General features: G+C 56.8%; 2 protein-coding genes across 8 annotated transcripts; both read right to left on the bottom strand.

Annotated features, from left to right (window-relative positions):
- Positions 1-404: 404 nt before the first annotated feature.
- LOC115863419 (zinc finger protein GLI4-like) lies at positions 405-3,319 on the bottom strand. Its single transcript, XM_030876289.2, has 5 exons — positions 3,313-3,319; positions 3,111-3,203; positions 2,649-3,052; positions 1,751-1,771; positions 405-1,407 (listed from the first exon to the last, which is right to left on the bottom strand). Exons 1-5 carry the CDS (start codon positions 3,317-3,319, stop codon positions 1,060-1,062), a joined length of 873 nt encoding a protein of 290 aa, XP_030732149.1. The 3' UTR covers positions 405-1,059.
- Positions 3,039-22,795, bottom strand: GLI4 (GLI family zinc finger 4). Of its 7 annotated transcripts, XM_030876189.3 has the most exons (6): positions 22,209-22,791; positions 15,687-15,847; positions 14,271-14,422; positions 10,521-10,679; positions 9,729-9,830; positions 3,040-9,046 (listed from the first exon to the last, which is right to left on the bottom strand). In XM_030876189.3, the coding sequence occupies exons 2-6, from the start codon at positions 15,776-15,778 to the stop codon at positions 8,115-8,117; spliced, it is 1,437 nt and encodes a 478-aa protein (XP_030732049.1). In that variant the 5' UTR covers positions 15,779-15,847; positions 22,209-22,791; the 3' UTR covers positions 3,040-8,114. The 7 variants fall into 7 exon arrangements, with proteins under 7 accessions (XP_069900128.1, XP_060143246.1, XP_030732049.1 ...); XM_070044027.1 differs by lacking the exon at positions 14,271-14,422 and having other exon boundaries at positions 3,039-9,046; positions 9,729-9,814; positions 22,209-22,795; XM_060287263.1 differs by lacking the exons at positions 14,271-14,422; positions 15,687-15,847; positions 22,209-22,791 and adding an exon at positions 11,754-12,008 and having other exon boundaries at positions 3,039-9,046; positions 9,729-9,814.

Here is a 22,795-nt window from a genome sequence, read left to right as displayed (position 1 = left end):
GCGGCGCCCCGCCCCTTGCGGCGCCCCGCCCCTTGCGGCGCCCCGCCCCTTGCGGCGCCCCGCCCCTTGCGGCGCCCCGCCCCTTGCGGCGCCCCGCCCCTTGCGGCGCCCCGCCCCTTGCGGCGCCCCGCCCCTTGCGGCGCCCCGCCCCTTGCGGCGCCCCGCCCCTTGCGGCGCCCCGCCCCTTGCGGCGCCCCGCCCCTTGCGGCGCCCCGCCCCTTGCGGCGCCCCGCCCCTTGCGGCGCCCCGCCCCTTGCGGCGCCCCGCCCCTTGCGGCGCCCCGCCCCTTGCGGCGCCCCGCCCCTTGCGGCGCCCCGCCCCTTGCGGCGCCCCGCCCCTTGCGGCGCCCCGCCCCTTGCGGCGCCCCGCCCCTTGCGGCGCCCCGCCCCTTGCGGCGCCCCGCGCGGGCCCTGGCCTCAGAGCGCAAAGTGCTCGCTGCCAAGTGTCGGTTAACCCCGTGCATTTCTATGAAAGGGACAAGACTGTTTCGGGTCGGGGATAAGTACCCGTAGTACAAGCCCGCAAATATTTCGTTCAGGACATGTGTTCGTTCGTACATGTCTTTTGGGCATATTAATCCTATTTTTAAAATAACCCTTAACATGCAAGTCCGTTGGTCGCCTGACAGCTGTACACCATCTTCCCTAGTGCCTGAGCTCTCCTGTAGGCCTCGGCCAGGGCTACCATTAGGGGGACCACGGGGCGCTCAGGCCCTACATTTCCCTTCGTGTCTGTCAGCAGCAAAGCCGCTAGGTCTCCCAGGAAGAGAAAGGGCGTGGCCGCCTTGCGTCGACCTTCTGTCCCGCCCGCGACCGGGACTCTGTTCGCACTTGTTTCCCTGGGCGGCCCTGGGGCGGCGAGGGCTGGGGGAGCGTGCGCGCGAGGGGGCGAGCGCCGGCATCTTAACTGGGGTGCAGGGGCCACCTTCAGCGATGGTCCGCGTGCTGCTCTCCCCGCGCCCCCAGCAGCGCGCGGCAGGCATCCATGGCGTCCACAGCGCCCTCTAGTGGAAGGTCGGCTTGGCGCGGCACAGGCCCCGGTGGACCCCTGCGGTCCCAGTCAGCGGAAAGGGTTCTCCCGGGTGAGGACGCGCTGGTGCCAGAAGCAGCCCGACAGGGCCCTGCAGGCGCGGCCGCGCTCGCCGCACTGGTAGGCCTTCTCCCCGGTGTGGACCCGCTGGTGCTGAACGAGGCTGGAGCTCTGGCTGAAGGCCTGACCGCACTGCTGACACGCAAGGGGCTTCTCGCTGTTGTGGAACCGCAGGTGCTGCGTGAAGTGAGAGCTCTGCACGAAGGCCTTCCCGCAGTGGCCGCACGCGTAGGGCTTCTCGCCAGTGTGGACCCGCTGGTGCTTCACCAGGTCCGACTTGCGGCACTGGGGAGGCTTTTCCCTGCTTGGAGGCTGCCACTGCTCCAGGATGTGGGCCCCTCACGGGGCGGCCTCGGGGCGCACGGCCCGGTGCAGTGCTGCTTCGCCCGCCGGGGCTCCCCACGCCTGCTGGATTCTGAGTGGCTCCTCCAGCTGGGTCGCAGCTACCCGGGCTCCCTCCTGCGCGGTCTTCCTGGCGGGTCACCAGGCTGGCTTCCTCGGGACTTGCCTGGTGCACGCAGGCCTTGTGTGGCAGCCCTGCCCGCCCCTGTGAACCCCGATGGCTTCTGCACGGCCCGGCAGGTCCCTGGACCTGTGGCCCGGACCTTAGAACCTTTGTCCCCGGGACACCCTGCGGTTCTGCCCGGAATCTGCTCCTCACTATGAACTCCGTCCTCATGGTCTGAAACCAGAAAGGGAGGCAGCAAATGACACCAGACTCTGAACCAGAGCACGGAGAGACTTCGACAAAGGCCGCATCATCTCATTTAAATCAGCGGGGCGGGAACAAGGAAATTAGGCCCTCTGTCTGGGATGGGGTTATGCAGGGATCAAGGTCAGGGAGCGGAAGGGTGTTAGAAGGACACAAACTCCCAAAACACTCTTAAAGAAAAAGAAATCTGGGAGCGCTCCTAACCACTTCCAGTTTGGTGCTCTCTGATTCCAAACGATTTTTGCTCAAAAACTCTTAAAGTTAAGACAAAATTTTAAAAAAAGAAAAGAATTGTGTTAAAACCTGTCCTCCTTGAGGACTAGCCTTCCATTTCCGCTGAGATCCGGGGCCTCGCTGATCCCTGTGGCAGGGCAGCAGCGCTGGGGGGGGGGGGGGGGCGCTGGGAACAGCCCGAGGAGGCTGCACACTGAATGACAGATGTTAAGGTCAGGATCTGTGGCCCAAGGGACAAAGACTGGGGCTCGAGAGGGGTGTATCATGTCCCTGGGTCCCCGCCTCCGGAAGAGGAGAGCCTGGCCCGGTCCCCTCGGCAGGCAGAGTGGGGGTGAGGTCACAGCGGGTGACAGCGCTGCCATCGGTGAGATGAGGATTCGTGCTGATCCGTGGAGAGGTCCTGGGGAAAACACACCCCAGCTGTGCAGATGGGGCCGTGCCCAGAGCCAGATGCTCTCCCCAAGGGCACATTGGCCTGGACTTAGCGAGGTGCACCTGGACACTCCAGGATGAGCTTCTCTGAAAGGGAAACCCGGGCTCTCCCGGGATTTTCAAATCTTCCAGCGGACTCCCTAAAATAAGGAGTGGGAGAAGCATGGTTTGGGAACCTGGCCTGTGGCCGTCCAGGCCCTGGGCCCAGCAGGCCGGGGCCGCCCTCCTCGCGCACGGACGAAGCTCGGGCGCCGGGGGTCGAGGCCGCCGGCCATGGTACCGAGAGCGGCAGGGGGCGCGGCTGGCTGGTTGTGCTGACGGCGGGAGGGAAGGCCTGAGGGAGCCGGGCGCGACGCCGCGTCCCCCGCCGGCCCGGCTGCAGGGCCCAGCGACCAGCACCGCGGGGCCTCTCACCCACCGCTCCCCGGGCCCCGGCGGGAGAGCCGGAAGCGCGCGCCGCGCCCACAGGGAGCCCCGCCCCGCGCCGCGCCGCCGGCACTTCCGGGAGCTCTAGGAAGCTCAGGGGACCCTCTCGGGGGTCCCCGCGGGGGGACTCGCCCAGGGGAGCCGCCGGGGGGAGGGCTCCTGGGGCGGAGTTCCGGGTTGAGGCTCGGGGGACCCAGAGAGCCTCAGGGCCGTGGACCTGCGCCCGGAGGCGTGCGCACGTCCCTGGAGCTGTCCGAGGTGCTGGGCTGCACCGCCGATGGGGCCTCGGAGAAGTCGGCGAGGCAGAGACCTTGGGAGGGAAAGAGCAAGGGGACCGGGCGTGTAGGGCCAGGAAGGCCGTAGGAAGGGCTCTGGGGAGGAATGACGCACGCTGGCTTGGACTGAGGTGAGAACATTACCGTCCATTGCTAAGGCAAGTCCACAAACCCTGCGACCAGCTGAGGGAACTGAGTGCTTAGAAAAGAACCGCAGCGGGGAGATGGACCCTGGCCTGACCACTACCTTCAGATCCTGAGGGTTCTTCCTACCAGTGAGTACAGCCAGGCTACGACAGGCCCAGAGGGCAGAGCTGGGAGCAGCTGGCGGTGAGAGGGCAGATCCTGGCGCAAGGCAGAGCTGTCCAGCAGTTCGGGTTGCCTCTCCAGGTGGTGTCTGAGTGGGGCTTGGACCACTGCCTATGCAGATGCACCTGCTTTGAGGGACTAGATGATACCGGAGGTTCCCAAGCCTGGCACACTGTCAACTTCACTGGGGGTGTCAGAACTAAATCCGGATTCCCTGACTCCACCCCAGGCCTACTGAATCTGTCTTCCCTGGTGTGGAGCCTGGGAATCTGTGTTTTTCAGCAAACTCTGCCCCCAGGAGGAGCCTCTGATACTCTTTCCTCAGGGGTCTGGGTCTGGCATAACCCCTCCTTCAGCTCAGAGACCCCTGTCAGAGACCCCTGAAGAACAGTTTGTCTCACTTTCCCTAGTGGAGTTGGAAAAGTCCGGCCAGATCTGATTTAGCCTGCAGCCTTGGGTTTAAGAGATAAAGTCAGGGGATCTGACCATTGATACACTTGGGTGACCCCAGTGACTGTTTAACCGTGCATCAGTGCACAGGCCGCCACCGTGCTGCGCACCGAGGACAGAGTTGGGTGTGATGTGCTGTGTGGAAAGCAGCCTCCTAGATGGGGACATGCACAGCCCAGAGCAGGTGCTCAGAAAGGGTTTACTGAATGAATGGGATGGAAATAAATAAGCGTAATAAACTATCATGAGGGAGGATGTGTATTTTCCAGGTGGGAAGTGGATGTTAACTTCTGCTTCTGGCCTGTGCTCTGCTGGTTCTTCACATGATGGTCTAATTTAGCGCTCACAGAACCTCGTGATGTATCCCATAGAATCACTATCGCCAATTTACCGATGCAGCTTAGAGAGGATACGGACCTTGCCCAGGTGGCATAGAAATGAGCGGCAGAGCTGGGCTACGAAGTAGAGTGAGTGTCCTTAGAAGCTGGATGTGGGGAGAGCCTGCCTTCCTGCCCACCTGCTTGGGGCACACGGCACAGGGCAGATGAGTCCATAGACCACGTCTTGGCTTCCACCTCTGGGCCATCATTAATCTGGGGGTCTCTCAAAGTCCGAAACCCTTGGGATACTGAGGTAGCCCGATATGGAATGTTGCATAGCAACTGAAAAAGACAAGCGCGTGGACAATACTGGTACTGAAAACGTGTGCAGAGGACCTTATGGTTCTGTTTGCTCATCCCAGCATCCTGCAGCCAGCCATGGGTGTGACCTTGAATCAGGCTGAATGACGATCTCTGGGCCACCTCCCTGATTACAGCCCTTGGCCCAGGGACGGACAGCGAGTGCACGAGAGCCCAGCAGGAACCAGCAGAGCCCTTCCCTGGGACGCTTCCCTTACCGTTCTAGTGGTGAAAATAGATACGAATGGGTCTGGGGCTGCTTTGAGCTCTGCTCTGCGTCACGGGGAGAGAGCACATCCGTATCAGGAGGAATGAGGCCAACCCTGTGGCATTAAGTACAGTCTTATCCTTGCTTGAGACGGTTAATTCTATGCGTCAACTGGACGGGGCCACAGGGCGTCTAGATATTTGGTCAAACGTTATTCTGAGTGAGATCAACATCTGAGGCAGCAGACTGAGTAAAGCAGGTTGTTCTCCCTAACGTGGGTGGGCCCCAGCCAATCAGCTGAACGACTGAATAGGACAAAAAGACAAAGTAATACGGAACTCCTGTCTGACTGTTGAGCTGGGGCATCAGTCTCACTCTACCTTTGGACTTGGACTGAAACACTGGCTTTCCTTGGGTCCTGGGCCTGCCGGTTTTCAGACTGGAACTATGCCATCGGCGCTCCTGGGTCTCCAGCATCCTGACTGCAGGTCTCAGAACTTCTCAGCCTCCATAATCTCGTGAGCCAATTCCTAAGAATACCTACCTACCTATCTACCTATCTCTCCAATTGAGTCTGTTTCTCTGGAGAGCCCTAATACATCTTTTTCTTTTTCCTAATTAGAAAACAAATTTGGGGACTAATAGCTTGTCCAACCTTACACTTCAGTGTAGAGTTGGGCTTTAAGTTTCAAAGTCGATTCTCTTAACCATCATGCCACCCTGCTTATATCATGTAAAAATAAAACCCCTTGTATCCAACTGAAAAGTGGCCACATTTAGGCCCAGCTTTGTCGTTATTTCCCGACTCACAGGCACACGCAGCCCGCTCTGCGCCGCACAGAGCCCGAGATGGACTGTCAGCTCCTGGACCCTCTTCCCTGTGCGGGGCCCTGGGAGCTCCTCACAGGGCCACCTTTCTTTAGGGCTCAAGCTCCTATAGGGCTTTTATTTACTTCTAGGGCCGAAAGGAGATACTGCCCCTACACAAGTGACCACTTCCTGGGCTCTGAAATGCACAGGGACCGCTTTCCTGGTGCCTCACTCTGTCTCCCTCAATGTTTACACTCGCCGTGGCCGGCCCTGGCCCCAGGTGGCTTTCTGCTGAGGCTGTCCATTAACAGTGTTCCTGACCTGTCCCTGGTTGTCGACAGAGCCTTTCCAGGAGCCCCTTTTATGGGTTTTTGCTGTGTGCCTGGTGGCGTGCAAAGGATTCTATGGCCATCCTCCCAATCACCCTGTGCGGTGCCAACAGACGGCTGCCCCTATTTCCAGAGGAGGAAACAGGCTCTGTGAGGGACAGTAAGTGCCTGGGCTGGCATCAGGGCAGCCTGGGCAACCCTAACCCTGGTCTCCCGGAGACCAGTGGGTCACTTCAGGGAACAGCATGAGGCTGGCTGGAGCCGAGGACACGGGCCCGGGTGGGAGGGAGCACAGCCCATGGGGTTGGAGATAACAGGGTCAGCGGGAGGCGAGGGACAGTGGCCGCTGAGCTAGAGACACTCGCAACCAGGGCTGGATAGAGGCTCCAGAGCAGGCCGGGGCACAGAGCTGGAACCGGAGGATGACCATGGCGGGGGAGGAGGGGCGTGACGCCTGTGCCGGACACGAGGCAGGAGGACAGTGCAGAGACTCCGGGCTGTACCCACGTCCCAGGAGCGGTCAGGGGTCGAGAACCATAACGTCCTGTGCAGCCAGATACTGATAAACCTGGGCAGCCACAACGGGCAGAGAAGATGCCCTGAGGAGTCCTTGTCTCGGTCCTGCCGGGCGTTCAGGGTTCCCGGGAAGTGCTGAATGCATCAGACGGAACCCTCGAGAGAGAACCGGTCCCAAGCCGGCAAATGCAAATGCCATTCAGCCCATCTCGGCGGGCCGCATGCGACAAGGGAGGACACAGAGCCTTTGCTGAGAGTTCACCTCCTGGCACCGAGGAGCTGCAGCTGGGGGCGGTTGATTCCACGCTCCCCTCCTCTGGGCAGCCTTCCTAGCTTGCACGCCTGCTGCTCAGTGGCCTGGGAGCTCCCGCCCTGTCCCTGTCCCGTCACCGAGGGTCTGCTGGGCCACCTCCAGGACAGTCTAGGACAGTGTGGAGGACCGCCAGGCTCTGCTCTGGGGCTGCCCGCTAAGTCCGGTTGTGGTGCAGGTATCCGAGTCCAGCCTTGGTGCTGAGGCTGCAGGATGACCCTTCTGGAGCACAGGCTGAGCCACCGCTCCCCGGAAAGCCCTGGGGGCTCTGCTCGCCCGCTCCGCGGCCTGGCTGCCCAAGGTGGAAGCTTCACGATACCCAGTAGCCACGTGGTATTAGGGACAGGGGGCTGGGGAGAAGGCGGATGTCCCCCATCTTCCAGGGTGTCACAGTGCACCAGCAAAGACGACTCAAGGAGGTGTTCTGACCCTCGTGGGGGAGTCCAAAGCGCTTGATGGCCTCGGGGCCCTGGGAGTGTAGCCTGGAGAGGCGGGGCAGCCCAACCACAGGGCTCTCCATTGGGGTCACTGGGAAAGAGGATGTGGAGGCGAGGCGGAGTTATACCCTGGAGAGGGGCCGGGCAACTCCTCCGTGTGTGGTGCAGGCGGCAGGGGTGGGGGTCCAAAAGCTGTCCAGGAAGGAGCAGGCAGGAAGGCAGACAGAAGGCGCCCCACCCAGCTGGGCTCTCCCCTTTACCACAGGGGCTGGGGAGCTACAGGGCAGTCATGGCAGATCTGAAGCCGGCTACAGCCAATGCCCAGCTGCAGTCGCCTAGACCTGTCAAGCGGGGAACGCCCTGGGGCCCCGGCTTCCTGGGGCTGGAGGCAGCTATGAAGGCTGGGCAGGGCCACCTTCCACTGAAGCCCGCTGGCCTCAGGCAGCCACCAGTAGGTGCAGAGGCAGGGTGAGAAGGCAAACAGAGCAGATCCGAGGGCTTGCTGCAGAGAGAACATGCCACACACATTCTCCCAGATGCATGAGGAAACCAAACCGCCAGAGACTACAGCCCAGGGGGAGAGCGGGCAGCCCGGGCCCCCCCACCCCAATCTGGAAACCACCCGTCCTGGGGTGCCTGACCCCGCCCTGGCTATGGCTCTGGTAAGTCACGACGCCCGCAGGCCTCGGCCGCTAGGGCACGCGGTGGGCTCTGCCGACAGGAGCCCTCAGGGATAGGGGGCAGCCACGTGGCCTTCCTCCCGCGTCCATCAAGTACACAGACTTTATTCGGGACACGCACGAGATGCCGGCTGCGCCAGCCAGGAGACGCGAAGGCAGGAGCCCTCCGCGGGAACTCGCCTCGACCTCAGGCTGCTGACGCGCGACCCCGCGCCCGCTACTCCCGGTAGTGCACCCTCTGGTGCTGGATGAGCTGGGAGCTCTGGCCGAAGGCTTTGCCGCAGGCGCCGCAGGCGAAGGGCTTCTCGCCCGTGTGGGTCCGCAGGTGCCGGAAGAAGTGCGAGCGGCCGCGGAAGGCCTTGCCGCAGTCGGGGCACTCGTAGGGCTTCTCGCCCGTGTGGATGCGCTGGTGCTCGATGAGCACCGAGCTCCAGATGAAGGCCTTGCCGCACTGGCTGCAGGCGTACGGCTTCTCGCCCGTGTGCAGCCGCTGGTGCCGCACCAGGTTGGAGCTCTGGCTGAAGGCCTGGCCGCACTCGCCGCACTCGTACGGCTTCTCGCCGTTGTGGATGCGCAGGTGCTGCGTGAAGTGCGAGCTGTGGCTGAAGGCGCGGCCGCACTGGCCGCACTCGTAGGGCTTCTCGCCCGTGTGGATGCGGTGGTGCTGGATGAAGCCCGACCAGCCGCGGAAGCGCTTGCCGCACTCGTGGCAGGCGTAGGGCTTCTCGCCCGTGTGGATGCGCTGGTGCTTCAGCAGCAGCGAGTTGTACTGGAAGCTCTTCCCGCAGGCCTCACACCTGTGCGGCTTCCCGCCCCGCGGGCCACTCTGCCGGGCCCCGAGGCCCGAGCCCCGGCCGAGGCTGCCCGCCAGCTCGTCGGCGCGCCCCGGGCCGCCCTCTGTCCCCGAGGCTCCCTGCAGCCCGAGCGGCCCACGCCAGGTGCCTCTCTTCTGGGGGCGGGGCCCGGCCCCCGGCGGCTGGCCTAACGGCCGCTCCAGGCTGCACTCCTGCCCCAAGCTGTCCCCACACCTGGGTCTATGGGGAAGGCTCCTCAGAAGGGTCCTGAGCACCCCCGTGTCCTGGTCCACCTCATCTTCAGGATTGTGCGGCTGGGGAGACGACGGGGCCCGCTCGCGCTCCAACTCGGGATCTGAGAAACGGGAGAGGCGGAGAGCACTCAGCCGCCCACCAGGCTGGCCGTCCGCGGGGACCCCCGCCCCGTTCCAGACGACAGCACCAGGGTGAGAACACACAGGGTGCGCGCGCATGTGGAGGGCGGAAGCCTGACAGGAGATTCAGACTCAGAGCCAAGCAGAAAAGCCCCTGATCCTGAGGACGCTGCCCACACGGCCCCGGAGCTGCTCCACGGATCCCCAGAGGACACCCCAAGGGCTTCTCTAGGGGAGAGAGGCGGGGGGTGGGGTGGGGAGGGAGAGAAACGAGGAGCTGAGGGCCTGGATGAGCGAAGCCCCAGGGGAAGGGGGTGGGGACCAGAGCTCGATTTAGGGGACAAGTGGAGGTCAAGGGCAGTACACAGGGGTGCCAGGACGACTCCCCGATTGCTGGCCAGTGTTGCCAAGTCGGACACTCTAGCCGGACAGGCAGGTGGATATGGGGGTCTGCGCTGCTCTCACAGCCCAGAAAGTGTCAGCAACAAGACCGGGACTGAACGGGGGGAGGGGCTGTGGGGGACAGAAGTGAGCGCTGAGCCAGGGACAAGTGGGGCCCCGGGGCCTGGCAGCGGTGGTGGGCGCTGCACAGAGCCTGGAGTGCAGCAGCCGCAGGTAAACGCGCTTCTGGGCGGGGCCCCGCGGCAGGTTCCGCTTGCTCACCTGGCCAGCAGGTGTCTCTGCCAGCCTGGACCTCCTCCACGTCCCGGAGATCCTCCTCCTGTGGTGGCTGGGAGGGCACCTCAGGGCTGCAGCCGGGGAAGCCTGAGGGTCACAGCGGGGCTGGGGCTCATCTCCCCCTCCTCTAGAACGGGTTGTACCCCCCAACACACCTCGTTGCCCTCTGGAGGCTCGCTGAGTGGGACAGAACACATCTACCTGGGTCCTCGTCCTGGCTACCAAGAGCTGATTTGTGTCCTCGACTGTGAGGGGAGTGAGGCCAGGCCTCCTGTGGGACACGGGGCAGGGAAGGGACCCCGGACTCCCTGACGGCTGCGTGTGAGCAGGGTCCAGGGGCACCACACACCGCAGGGCTTGGACATCCCCCCCGACCAGTTGTCGGCTATTTCCACACCTGGACACCCCCAGACCCTGCCGGGGGGTGGAGCAAGGCGGATGGTTCCATCCCTGCAGGTCCCTGGGGGTCCCCACCCAAACCAGCTTGCCCAGAACTCTGGAGACCATTTTCCTGGCGTGGGATCAAAGGCTCGGAGAGGGAGATAAGGTGACTGACTCCTCTCACACAGGCCTGGCCATCGAGGCTTCTTTTTTTGCACCCCTCATCCCCTAAAGAAACATACTCCAAGGGACTGTCCTCTAGGGAGCCACTGCTCACACAGCTCGACCCCTAGCCTCAAGCACTGCTGCCCGAGTCCCGACCCAAGCACCAGGGTGCAGGAGCCCCAGCGCCCAGTGAGCTGCCTGCCCGCAGTGACGGTGCAGGAAGGCAAGTACCATGTTGATGGCCGTGGAGGTGAAGCTGGGCCTCGTGGCGGTGGCAGGCTCCAGGTGTCTCCGGTGACTCGAAAGTGACAGTGGACAGGACATGAGGGGGCTCCTGACTGTCCCCCAGGGCTGCCATCTTCCCCCAAGGCCTGCTGGAGGACTGCACACCTGGGAGCCGGGGAAACGAAAACCACGGCGACATGAGGGGGTCAGAGGGATGTGCGGGGTGGGGCCGATCAGCCACAGGTGAGCTGGAGGCTCCTCCCCCGGGGGAGGAACTAAGCGCCAGGAGGTAACCTGTGGGGCCCACCGTGCGAGGCCACCGGGGCCCCTGGTGTGTTCTACCATGTGCACAGCACCAGCGCACCCACACGAACTGAGCCCAAGCTCTCCCCCCAGCAATGCCCGCAACGTCCTCCCAACCCAAGGCCTTGCCCATGGAGAAAAGCAAAGCTGGTTCTCCCGGAAAAACCTCCCCCGTCACCGCTGGGGGCCGCTGGCCCTGGGGAGCGCAAAGAACTGACTTTGCCTGCCGGAGCAGGAACGTCCTAGGTTAAATCTTAACGAGACATGTCCAGAGAGGAAAACCCCCCTCAGAGGCCGCAGGCTGGGACCCCTCACATCCCAGCCCCGCCTAGGGTGCTCCGAGCCTCCTCTGGGGTCAAAGATACTTTTCTTTAGTCTGGTTTGCCGGAATAGGTTGGTCTAAAATGAGGATTTTTCTTTCACACTTCCATGAAGTAGGAGGCCTTATCTGGGAGTGAAAAGGGGCAGGGGAAGGATGAAAGGTAATGTACATCCAATAACGGTGCAGGCAGTACCTGCTTCAAGGAAGCAGGGAGGCAGACGCCACAGGGCTCCTCACCAGTGGGGGCCTCCTGGGTCAGCCCCCGACCTCAGCCCCTAAAGATGGGAAGGATCACCCACAGCCAGGTAAGTGGACACACGGTGGGTCTGCAGTGCTGACATCTGGGTATGCCACATTTTAAATATCTGGGAAAGGGCACGGTCACCCCTAGCCGGGCTCTGAGGGGAGGTGGCGGTCACGAAGGGACGCCAGTGCAAACGTCTACGCTGCTGCAACAGGCTGAAGGCGGAGGGGACACAAACGGCACCGGCCCAGGAGCAAACCCTCCTCCACCCCGCCTCCCAGCTTGGAGCCTGTGCGCCGCCGGAAAGAGCCCGAACTCGGGGCGCTTGGCAGCGGAGAGCAGGGTGCCCCGGCTGAGTCCGGCCACGGACCTCGGGCCAGGGGCAGCTCTGAGCCTCTTTTCCATCTGCAAAGTGGGCATCACCACAGCTCCCGTCCCTGGGGTTCCAGGCGCGTGGGGAGGCGCCCCGCAAACGGACACCCGCGATCGTCAGGGGCCAGTGTGCCCCCTGCGTCCCGCCATCCGCGCCCCCCACGCCCGGCCGAGGCCAAGGTCTCGGCGGCTGCGGGGACAACGCGCGAGCGCGGGCTGGGCCGAGGGTGCCCCGCAGCCGCCACCACCGCCTCCCGGCGCCCACTCACCTTCCGATCGGGAGGTAGCCGCCAGCCCGCCCGCCGGCCGGAAGTGCTCCCGCGCCCCGCCCGCCCGGCCTCGCGCACTTCCGGGACGCTCTAGGTCCCCGGCGGACCGGTGCCTTGGTGACCGCGGGGGCTATGGGCGGGGCACGAGGACACCTCGGGGTTCAGGCAGGAGGGAGACGGGGAGATGGCAGGGGAGAGGAGGGGGCTTGTGATGGAAATGCACACAGCCTAATTCTCCTTGGATGTGTCCTTCCCGATGGTGGACAGCGGTGGCCGTGGGCCGGACTTTCACCCTTTCTCGTCTTCAGTCTGTCCCGCTGGTTCAGTTTCAGAGGGATGGGGGCAGCCTTCTGTTATCCCATGAGGGTGGACAGGCCTGAGGGGTTCTAATTACTCCCATGGAGACTTTTAGCCAATCACCATTTTTCTTCCCACCTCTGCCCCACTGTCAGGGTTACCCGCGACCCCATCCCCAGGCCCTGCCAGCCTTCTCAGCCTGGACGTGCACCTTGTCAAGTGTGTAGGCTTCTGCCGAAAGCTGCTTCTCCTCATTTTCCAGCTTCTGAAGCCTCCAGCCGACAGCGCTTACTCTTCTCTCTCCGGCCTCGTGAATCTTCTCTTTGGCCCTTCGCCTAAGTCACGGATCTAACTCGGGTCCCCACCCTCAGCATCCTGGGCTCTTTAGGACGCTGAACAGCTTCCCTGCCCCCCGCAACTGACAATAGTACCTCCCCTCAGTTGGGACAACCAAAAAAATGTCCCCAGGTGTTGCCAACGTCCGCTCCTCAGGGCAGAATCGCCCCTCGTGAGAACATCTGCTCTAACAGAGGCAAAGTGAGCAGGGGCACAGAGGGGAGGACTGACAGAGCGCGTCAGAGCTCAGGACCTGAACGGGGTGCTGACAGGGTCTGGGGGCAGGCAAGGTCACGTCACACTGTAGGCATGAAGCAACGACAGGGCCTAACTTTGTTTCCCAGGGAAAAATGTCCCCTGCTTTTTGAAAGTTCTCTTTACACCACTTTGCTTTTACAAGAGACCTACATTAGTACCTGTTTTCCAACAAAGCCAAACAGGATTTTAGCTTTTTTTGAATAAAGGCAAAAGGTGAAAACAGCGCTCAGCATTTGTTCTGCAGCAGCTGCAACCGAGGCAGCGAGAGCGGCCCCTGCCGAGCTCCTGTGAGACTACACTCAGCACCAAGCTGCCGGGGCTGCGAGCCGCGTCTGGGGGCGTCTGCGCTTCGTCTCGATTTGCCCTGTGCGCTGTGAGCAACACGTGTCCTAACAAGGTAACTAAGTGCCTCTTCGCTTTATGCCATTTCGTCCTTGGAAGGTGTCACAGGAACGCTCTGCTTTTGGATAGCAGGGGAACCTGTATCCAGGCTCAGAGAGGGGTGTCTATTGAGGGACACGGTATTTTGCTGAAGCAAGGGGTCATGCCCATCCTAAGTTAGCACATTCCTTTTCTGATTTGTGTGTTGGTCTCTTACAAGTTTGGTTAAGATGAGGCGGCCCCCAAGAGACACATCCAGAGGCAGTGACCAGCTGGGCCTCTGGCTCTGCAGGCCTGGGCCAGACCTTGAGCTGGGAGATGGTCTCTCCCTTGAGGCAGTGGCACCTCCCTGGGGACTCTTGACTGTGGGGAGAGCAGCTGAATGCAGTGAACAGGTCAGAACAGATGTTTATTGTAGGAGAAAACAAGATCCAGAGGCAGCAGGACAAGGAAGCACTGACGGATGCCCAGGGCATCTGGGAAGAAACGTGGGGACCAGCGCAACAGCCGTCTGGGTTAAGAGAACACCGCGTGAAAAGCAAGCCCCGGGAAAGCGAGGAGAGAACAAAAGAGAACATCTACCCCAAAGGTAGACCACACTTGCTTTCCACGGACTGAAGGATGTGAAAATATAATCAAGTAAAAGTTCAACAAATCTGACTAGTTGGAAAGTTGCATTTCTAGGACTAAAAATAACAGTCAGAAACACTAGACTGGGGAAAGCGTCCGCCCCAGCACAGGCCCAAGGCCACCCGCTGTGCACAGGCGTTTGTAGCCCATGGCCACCTCGGTCCACCAGGGGGGCATGAGGAGAGCAGCATCCCCAGTGCTGAAGCTCTCCAGGAAACAAACACGCAGTAACACCAAGAGGCAGGACACTAAAGGCAAACGGGACCAGAATGCTGCGTGGGTGAGGCTGCAGGGACACAGGCCACGCGGGCCCTCGGGGAGCTCACAGGTTGTGTCGGACGTACCTGACACCGGGGCGGCCCAGTGCCGAGATCGCTGTGGGCAGTGGGGCCGGGGCGCCGGGAGCTCACCCCAAGGGACGGCTGTCCTCAGGCCTTGGAAATCCCCGTCCGTGGAGTCCGCAGTGTCAGCCTCGCCCTGTGGCTGGGCCTGGATCCTGTAGGGGCTCTGGTCAAGGGGAGGACCTCCGGCTCCCGGCTTTGCTGACAGGTGGCTGGAGTTTGTGCGCAAGCAGCCAGGAGGCAGTGAACTTCGAGCTCGGGGCAGGGGTCCTTGAAGACACCGGCTGCCTCTCAGAGCACAGCCCTGACCCCAGGCAGTGGATCCCGGGTCACTCCCGCCCTGTCCCCCGCCATTTCCCTCTCTGGTCCCAACACTGTTTCTGTGGGCCTCGAGACACCCCCTTTACCCCGCCATCTTTGCTCACTGAAAACCCCACCCTCACCGTGACCTCTGTCTGTGCTGCTCCAGAGCAAATGCCCAAGTGCCCCAGCACCAGGGGCTTCCACTGCAAGCAGGGCGACTCGGAGCCCTGGCCTTGCCCCCAGGGCCCAGGCCAGCCCAGTGTCACTCTGCAGCGCGTCTTGGTGTCTAGCTCACCGGCAGAAGAAAGGAATGATCACATCTCGGTGCCCAAAATGGGGACAGACATGAGCGGCCATTAGAAATAAAGCCCAGGTGACATGCTGGTGCCCAGAGCCTCCCCAGGGGTGCAGTGGACCTGGCGAGGGCGACCTGGGCTGAAGCCCGTCAGCCCCGCCTGCTCCGTGGCCCGCACTGCCAGCTTCCCTCAGGGCACAGGGTCTGGCACGAAGGACCACAGACGTCACGTCCCCGGGACATCCGCAGGTGTCCCCACGCCCGTTCAAGCTCCTCTGTGCCTTCGCTCTGACGCCAGGTCATGCCGTCCCAGCGCCCTCCGTGCTGGCCCCGGCAGCGGGGAGCCTGCGCGGTAACTCAGGTGCCCTGACGTGTTTCTGCGGTCGCTGCTTTAACCGTTCTCCCGTGTTCAGTGGGGAGGGGACAACCTGAAGGGCGTTTGCCGGGACAAGCTCCGAGGCCAAGGAGGTTCTGACTTGGCCTGAGCTGTTTCCTCCTGGAGCCTGTCCTACAGCACTCCTGGCTGAGGGGCAGGGGCTGAGCGCCTCAGAATCTCGAGACAGCTCCCTGCGGTTGCTTCCCCTTTTCATCTCACTGCCTTCACGCGGCCTATCAGACGGAACACTTCCCTCCACCTCCACCTGACCCGACGGCAGGCACTGCCCGAGGGTGGAGTGTCTGCTGCCTGGCCACCTGCCCTGCGGTGACAATGCCTGCCCTGTAGTGACAGCGCCCGCGCTGCAGTGACAGCCCTCCGCGCCGTGTCCCCGCACGCCCCTCCTGCAGCCTAGCATGTGCACCGCAGGGGTGTCCTTTCTTACCACGGCCTTTCTCTTCCCTTCCTTCTTGATCTCTGTTCCTCCCTGGAGCTCAGGAACGTGGAAGTTTTGCTAGTTGTGAGGTTCTTTTTCATGCATATTTCATCAGGAACTTCTTGCTTTGGGGCGGATCCGCTTTCACAGCCGAAAAAGGACAGAAATACCTTTTGAATAAATAAAGAAGCGCAATTATCACCTGGTTGATAATTGGGAAATTATCAACAGTTGGGCAATGCCAACGGTGTGAATAAGGCCAGGCTCTGGGCACATGGACACGCGGAGGCTGGTACTTGGTGGGGATAACGGCCACAGGGGCTGGAGGAGAGCAAGGTGGGGAAGGGGGCGTGGGCTGTGGCTCAACCCATGTATCCCACCCTGGGTGGCAACAAGATTTCAAGGAAAGTGCTTCAAAACTTGGGACTTCCCTGGTGGCACAGTGGTTAAGAATCTGCCTGCCAATACAGGAAATACGGGTTCAAGCCCTGGTCCAGGAAGGTCCACGTGAATATTAATAGTGATGGCAGAAGCTCTGTACTGCTCTTTTTCAAAGAGAACGCGGTTTAACATTTAACCTTAAGGTTTAATTTGCTATAGACTGTTTTGTTCTTTGATTTTTATTTTATATTGGAGTATAGTTGATTTACAATGTTGTGTTCGTTTCAGGTGTACAGCAAAGTGATTCAGTTATACATACATATATGTGTGGGTATATATATATATTCTTTTTCAGTTTCTCTTCCCATATAGGTCATTACAGAGTATTGAGTAGAGTTCCCTGTGCTCTACAGTATGTCCTTGTCAGTTATCAATTTTTATATATAGTAGTGTGTATATGTTAATTCCAACCTCCTAATTTATCCCCCCCCCACCTTTCCCCTTTGGTAACCGTAAGTTTGTTTCCTAAGTCTGTGAGTCTATTTTTGTTTTGTACATAAGTTCATTTGTATCATTTTCTTTTAAGATTCCACAAATAAGTGATATTATATGATACTTGTCTTTCTCTTTCTGACTTACTTCACTTAGTATGATAATCTCTAGGTCCATCCACGTTGCTGCAAATGGCATTATTTCATTCTTTTTTATGGCTAATAGTCCATTGTATATATATATATACCACATCTCCTTTACCTTTTCCTCTGTCAATGGACATTTAGGTTGCTTCCATGTCTTGGCTATTGTAAATAATGCTATAATGAATATTGGGGTGCATGTATCTTTTGAAATTATGGTTTTCTCTGGATATATGCCCCATAGTGGGATTGCTGGGTCGTATGGTAGTTCTATTTGTAGTTTTTTAAGGAGCCTCCATGCTGTTCTCCATAGTGGCTGCACCAATTTACGTTCCCACCAACAGTGCAGGAGGGTTCACTTTTCTCCACACCCTTTCCAGCATTTATTATTTGTAGACTTTTTGATCATGGCCATTCTGACCAGTGTGAGGTGAAACCTCATTGTAGTTTTCATTTGCATTTCTCTAATAATTGGTGATGTTAAGCATTTTTCATCTGCTTTTTGGCCATCTGTATGTCTTCTTTGGATAAATGGCTATTTAGGTCTTCTGTCCATTTTTTTTTTTTTTTTTTTTTTTTTGCGGTATGCGGGCCTCTCACTGTTGTGGCCTCTCCCGTTGCGGAGCACAGGCTCCGGACATGCAGGCTCAGCGGCCATGGCTCACGGGCCCAGCCGCTCCACGGCATGTGGGATCTTCCCGGACTGGGGCACGAACCCGTGTCCCCTGCATTGGTGGGCGGACTCTCAACCACTGCGCCACCAGGGAAGCCCTGTCCATTTTTTTTTATTGGGTTTTTTGATATTGAGCCACATGAGCTGTTTCTATATTTTGGAGATTAATTCCTTGTCAGTTGCATCGTTTGCAAATATTTTCTCCCATTCCGTGGGTTGTCTTTTGGTTTTGTTTATGGTTTCCTTTGCTGTGCAAAAGCTTTTACGTTTGATTAGGTCCCATTTGTTTGTTCTTGTTTTTATTTTCATTACTGTAGGTGGATTCAAAAACAGCTTGCTGCAGTTTATGTCAAAAAGCGTTCTGCCTATGTTTTCTTCTGAGAGTTTTATAGTATCCGATCTTCCATTTAGGTCTTTAATCTATTTTGAGTTTATTTTTGTATATTGTGTTAGAAAATGTTCTAATTACATTCTTTTACATGTAGCTGTCCAGTTTTCCCAGAACCACTTATTGAAGAGACTGTCTTTTCTCCATTGTATGTTCCTGCCTCCTTTGCATTGATTAATTGACCATAGGTGTGTAGGTTTATCTCTAGGCTTTCTATCTTGTTCCATTGATCTGTAAGTCTGTCTTTGTGCCAGTACCATACTGTTTTGATGACTGTAGCTCTGTAGTATAGTCTGAAGTCAGGGAGCCTGATTCCTCCAGCTCTGTTTTTCTTTCTCAAGATTGCTTTGGCTATTCAGGGTCTTTTGTGTTTCCATACAAATTTTAAGGTTTTTTTGTTCTAGATCTGCAAAAAATGCCATTGGTAATTTGATAGGGATTGCCTTGAATTTGTAGATTGCCTTGGGGAGTATAGTCATTTTGACAATACTGATTCTTCCAGTCCAATAACATGGTATATCTTTCCATCTGTTTGTGTCAGTTTTGATTTCTTTCATCAGCATCTTGTAGTTTTTGGAGTACGGGTCTTTCACCTCCTTAGGTAGGTTTATTCCTAGGTATTTTATTCTTTTTGATATGTAGGCAATGGGACTGTTTCCTTAATTTCTCTTTCTGATCTTTTGTTGTTATAGAAATGCAACAGATTTCTATGTATTAATTTTTTATTGTGCAACTTTACCAAATTCATTGATGAGTTCTAGCAGTTTTCTGGTGGCATCTTTAGGATTTTCATGTATAGTATCATGTCATCTGCAGACAGTGACATTTTTACTTATTCTTTTACAATTTGGATCCCTTTTATTTCTTTTTCTTCTCTGATTGCCGTGGCTAGGACTTCCAAAACTATGTTGAATAAAAGTGGCCAGCGTGGACATCCTGTCTTGTTCCTGATCTTAGAGGCAATGCTTTCAGCTTTTCACCACTAAGTATGATGTTAGCTGTGGGTTTGTCATATATGGCCTTTATTAAGTTGAGGTATGTTCCCTCTGTGCCCACTTTCTGGAGAGTTTTCTTTTTTTTTAATCATAAATGGGTGCTGAATATTATCAAAAGCTTTTTGTGAATCTATTGAGATGACCATATGGTTTTTATTCTTCAGTTTGTTAATGTCGTGTATCACACTGATTGATTTGCGAATATTGAAAAAGCCTTGCATCCCTGGGATAAATCCTACTTGATCATGGTGTATGACCCTTTTAATGTATTGTTGGATTTGGGTTGCTAGTTATTTTGTTGAGGATTTTTGCATAATATCAGTGATATTGCCTGTAATTTTCTTTTTTAGTGGTATCTTTGTCTTGTTTTGGTATCAGGGTAATGGTGGCCTCGTAGAACAAATTTGGGAGTGTTCTTTCCTCTGCAATTTATGTCGTCTATGCATCTCTGAATTTATGTCATCTATGAAAGCAATCTGTCTGGTTAGAGGATTCTTCAGGCTATTTCCTCGAGTTGGCTTCAGTAACTCATCTTTCTTCTATAACCCACTTCATTTGAGTTCTCACATCTCTTGGTTCGACAGTTTATCCTTCTAATCTCTGATGTATCTGCCATTATCCTCCCCTTCTCACTCCTAATGGAGCTCTCCTTCTCACTCCTAAAGGAGCTCCTTTGCTCCTTCCTTCTCTCTTTCTGGATTCCACTGCCAGGGAATGTCAATTTTCATAGTCCTGTCAGAGCACCAACTTTTATTAAAAATGCTCTCCATTCCCATTAGTCGTATTAATTTCTATAATTTATTGCCTCCATTCTACTTTGAGTTTATTCTGTTGGCCTTTTTTCACTTTTAAAGTTGGATGCTTAGCTTGTTGATTTCCAGCTCTTCTGCTGGTCACATAAGGCTACAAATTTCCGTTTGGCTTTAGTTACACCAGAATTTCTGGCAAGTTGTATTTTCATTATCATCCAGGTTTAAGTATTTTATAACTTTCATTATATTTTTTTCTTCTCTCTTTTAAAAAATTTATTTATTCTTGGCTGTGTTGGGTCTTCGTTGCTGTGTGCAGGCTTTCTCTAGCTGCAGTGAGCGGGGGCTACTCTTTGTTGTGGTGCGCGGGCTTCTCATTGTGGTGGCTTCTCTTGTTGCAGAGCACAGGGGGCTTCAGTAGTTGTGGTGCGTGGGCTCAGTAGTTGTGGCTCATGGGCTCTAGACAGAGGTTCAGCAGTTGTGGTGCACGGACTTACTGCTCCGTGGCATGTGGGATCTTCCCAGACCAGGGCTCGAACCCATGTCCCCTGCATTGGCAGGTGGATTCTTAACCACTGCGCCACCAGGGAAGCCTATGTTTTTCTTCTTTGACTCAGGCTACTTAGAAGGTTTTCTTTTTCTGGAATTTGGGTTTCATTTGAAGAGCAATAGAAAAAAAACCCAAAAAACAAAAAACCCATCAAAACAGATTTATCTGAAAGATTTGGGTTCAGTGCTTGGTGGTGATGTGGTGTCATAATGGTTAACTCAGAAGAAATGGGAAATGAGGCTGTCTGTCTGAACCAAAATGACAGGAGGCAAAAAAGACGGTGGACTGATTTTAGTTTGATTGTGTGATTTATTTTCTCATGTCTCTCTTGTTTTCCTGGCTGATTTCATTCTCTTGAGAGAGGGACTGACGGCTGTCTGCTTGCACAGCCGCCTCTCATGCCTGTGGAAAAATGTCCCCTCACTAAGGACACTAACACGTGACCGGAGCTGACAGCGGCTGAACTGGGGGTCAGCACGGCACTGAGGTCACACACAGTCACTGACCAGGCTGAGCACTGTCAATGCCTCCAAGTCATCTCTGAGGAACCACAGGCACAAGGAGGTGAAGGACGGGCCCAAGGTCCCACATCTCCAAGGCACGAGGGTCGAGTCAGTAACCCCTGGCTCCAGAGACTATGCTCTTTGCCACCTGCTTCCTCTCTAGAACTCGAAGACACCAGATTAGAATGCTTCTTCTCTCCCATCAAATTGGCGAGATTAAAACCCACCTGCTACCTGTGCACTGCTGGGGCACTTATGCAGCACAACCTGGGGGAAGGTAATTTGCCAGAATGATCTCCCCGTCAGCTCATTTCTGGCAACCCGTCCTGTTGGCCCTAAATGTGGAGATGTTTACTGCCTTGTTTTTATTGACCTAAACTGGAAACAGCCTACATGCCTCTGTTAGGAGAAGGTTAAGTCAACATTTTATTTAATGGATCATTACGCAGCCACGAAAAATGCTTCCCATTGGTATTAACGTGGAAACATAATAACATAGAAAATGAGAATTTTTCTATAGTACATGTGATGTGTTGTAATTTACGGTACATTTATACAATATTTTATATATAACAATATATCCATCATGGTATATTATAAACCATCATAAATAAAAACCAAACCAAACCGAAGCAGATGCAGACACCCCTGGAACGTGTCACATACCCTTCATCTGAAACTGGCCAAATCCGGCCCACCACCTGCTTCTGTAAATAAAGGCTTATTGGCCGTTTCTGTGCTGTAATTGCTATGGCATGTCATGGCTGAGCTGAGTTGTGGCAGAGACCTTATGGCTACACAGCCAAGAACAGTTATTATCTGTCCCTTAACAGAAAGTGTTTGTCAACCTGCCAATCTGCATTGTTGTTATTGCTTCTTTGCTCAGCCTTGAGAGCAAACTGCAGATGTCATGACCCTGTGGCCCTTAAGACCTCAGCATGCATCTTTCATGACAAGGACGTTGTCTGGGATGGCTGCAGGCCATCAAACCAGGGAGCTTTGACACTGATGTGCCCCCCCACCTCCCCTGTGGACAGTCTAGACCCAACGTTTGCCAAATGTCCCAGTGACCTCCTTTATAGCAACCTTTCCCCACCCAGGATCACAGGTGTGTTTTCCCTGAGCCAGACCCTGGCACCTGTTTGAACAACTTTGCCTCATCACATCTCCAGTTCCGGGACTGTGAGAGCAGGATCACAGGTCACACCTGGGGCCTGCCTGTCGGGGTAGGAGGAGGGCCTGCCGAGCTGTGAAGCAGAGGTGCGAGCTCAGGTAGAGCTGTTATAACGTCATAGCTTTTAGAAAGAACAAGAGTACAAATCTTAACCTGGAGGGATGTTTCCACTGGGAGCACTCTCTCCTGTCTCCTGATGGAGGGGCCCCCAAGATCAAGGCCATTATTAGTTTTCTGGGTCTAAAGAGCTGAAAATGTAGGTGTCAACATTTTCCTGATAAAAAGCCCTATTACTTCCTGGATAACAGTCACCTCACCCCTCTTATACTGTGCTGGAATTCTGGGACAAACCACACCCTCGCCCAGGAGAACATGGAGCCCATCCAGACCACTCTTGGAGGGAAACCAAGGGCAGGCACAGCATGTGGATGTGAAGGGGGTAGGATGGAAGCTGGGGGCCAAGCACAGAGAAGTGGAACTAACCTGCACGGAGAGCTGGCCCTGGGGGGCAGGCCCACCGTCTCGTGTCTGAAAGGCCGCATGGCAGGCAAAGGCTGCATCCAAGCTGCTGTCAACATCCCGGGGCCTCACACGGCCAGGGCAGGAAGCGCCCACAGTGGCAGCATTTAGTGTCCTGAGTGGTCCACCTGGTAAGTCAAGGCTGCTCAGCTGGGATGATGGCTGATGTGGGAGGACACACAGAGAGCCCAGTTCCTGGGAGCAGGGGCCAAGTTCAAGGAATGGTTCTCCAGAGAGGAGGGAAGGCAGAGGACAAAGCAGAGCACCGCCACCAGAGCCAGCCAGGGGGACACTGGGGTCCCCAGTGCTCGCTGCGGAAGCACTGCCATCCAGCTCAGGGCCACAGGCCTCCTGCCGGGCTGCATGGAGATGGACTTGGGACCCAGTGGGCCAAAGGTCTGCAGCACAGTCTTCAAAGGAGCCGGTGGGAGGGCCGAAGCCAGCATGGGAGTCACAGGCGGAGGTGGCAGTGGGAGGTGCTGACTGTGCTCGGGTCTGAAGCCTGTCCCCTGGACAGCAGTTTGTACACTCGCCTCCCTGGTGCCACAGCT

This window comes from Globicephala melas, chromosome 17 (genome assembly GCF_963455315.2).
Source record: "Globicephala melas chromosome 17, mGloMel1.2, whole genome shotgun sequence".
Lineage (NCBI taxonomy): Eukaryota > Metazoa > Chordata > Mammalia > Artiodactyla > Delphinidae > Globicephala > Globicephala melas.
Note: the sequence above shows the minus strand (reverse complement) of the source record. Positions and strands in the feature narration are given on the sequence as shown.

Coding starts and splice junctions, on each gene's coding strand:
- LOC115863419 (XM_030876289.2), bottom strand. Junction 1,772..2,648: donor CAGGGCCTGGACGGCCACAG/GCCAGGTTCCCA, acceptor TTCTGGTTTCAG/ACCATGAGGACGGAGTTCAT. Junction 1,408..1,750: donor CCATGAGGACGGAGTTCATA/GTGAGGAGCAGA, acceptor ATCCTGGAGCAG/TGGCAGCCTCCAAGCAGGGA.
- GLI4 (XM_060287262.2), bottom strand. CDS start 10,950: ATGGGCAAGGCCTTGGGTTGGGAGGACGTTGCGGGCATTGCTGGGGGG. Junction 9,831..10,520: donor CCTCCACGGCCATCAACATG/GTACTTGCCTTC, acceptor TGTGACCCTCAG/GCTTCCCCGGCTGCAGCCCT. Junction 9,047..9,728: donor CAGAGACACCTGCTGGCCAG/GTGAGCAAGCGG, acceptor CCCGTTTCTCAG/ATCCCGAGTTGGAGCGCGAG.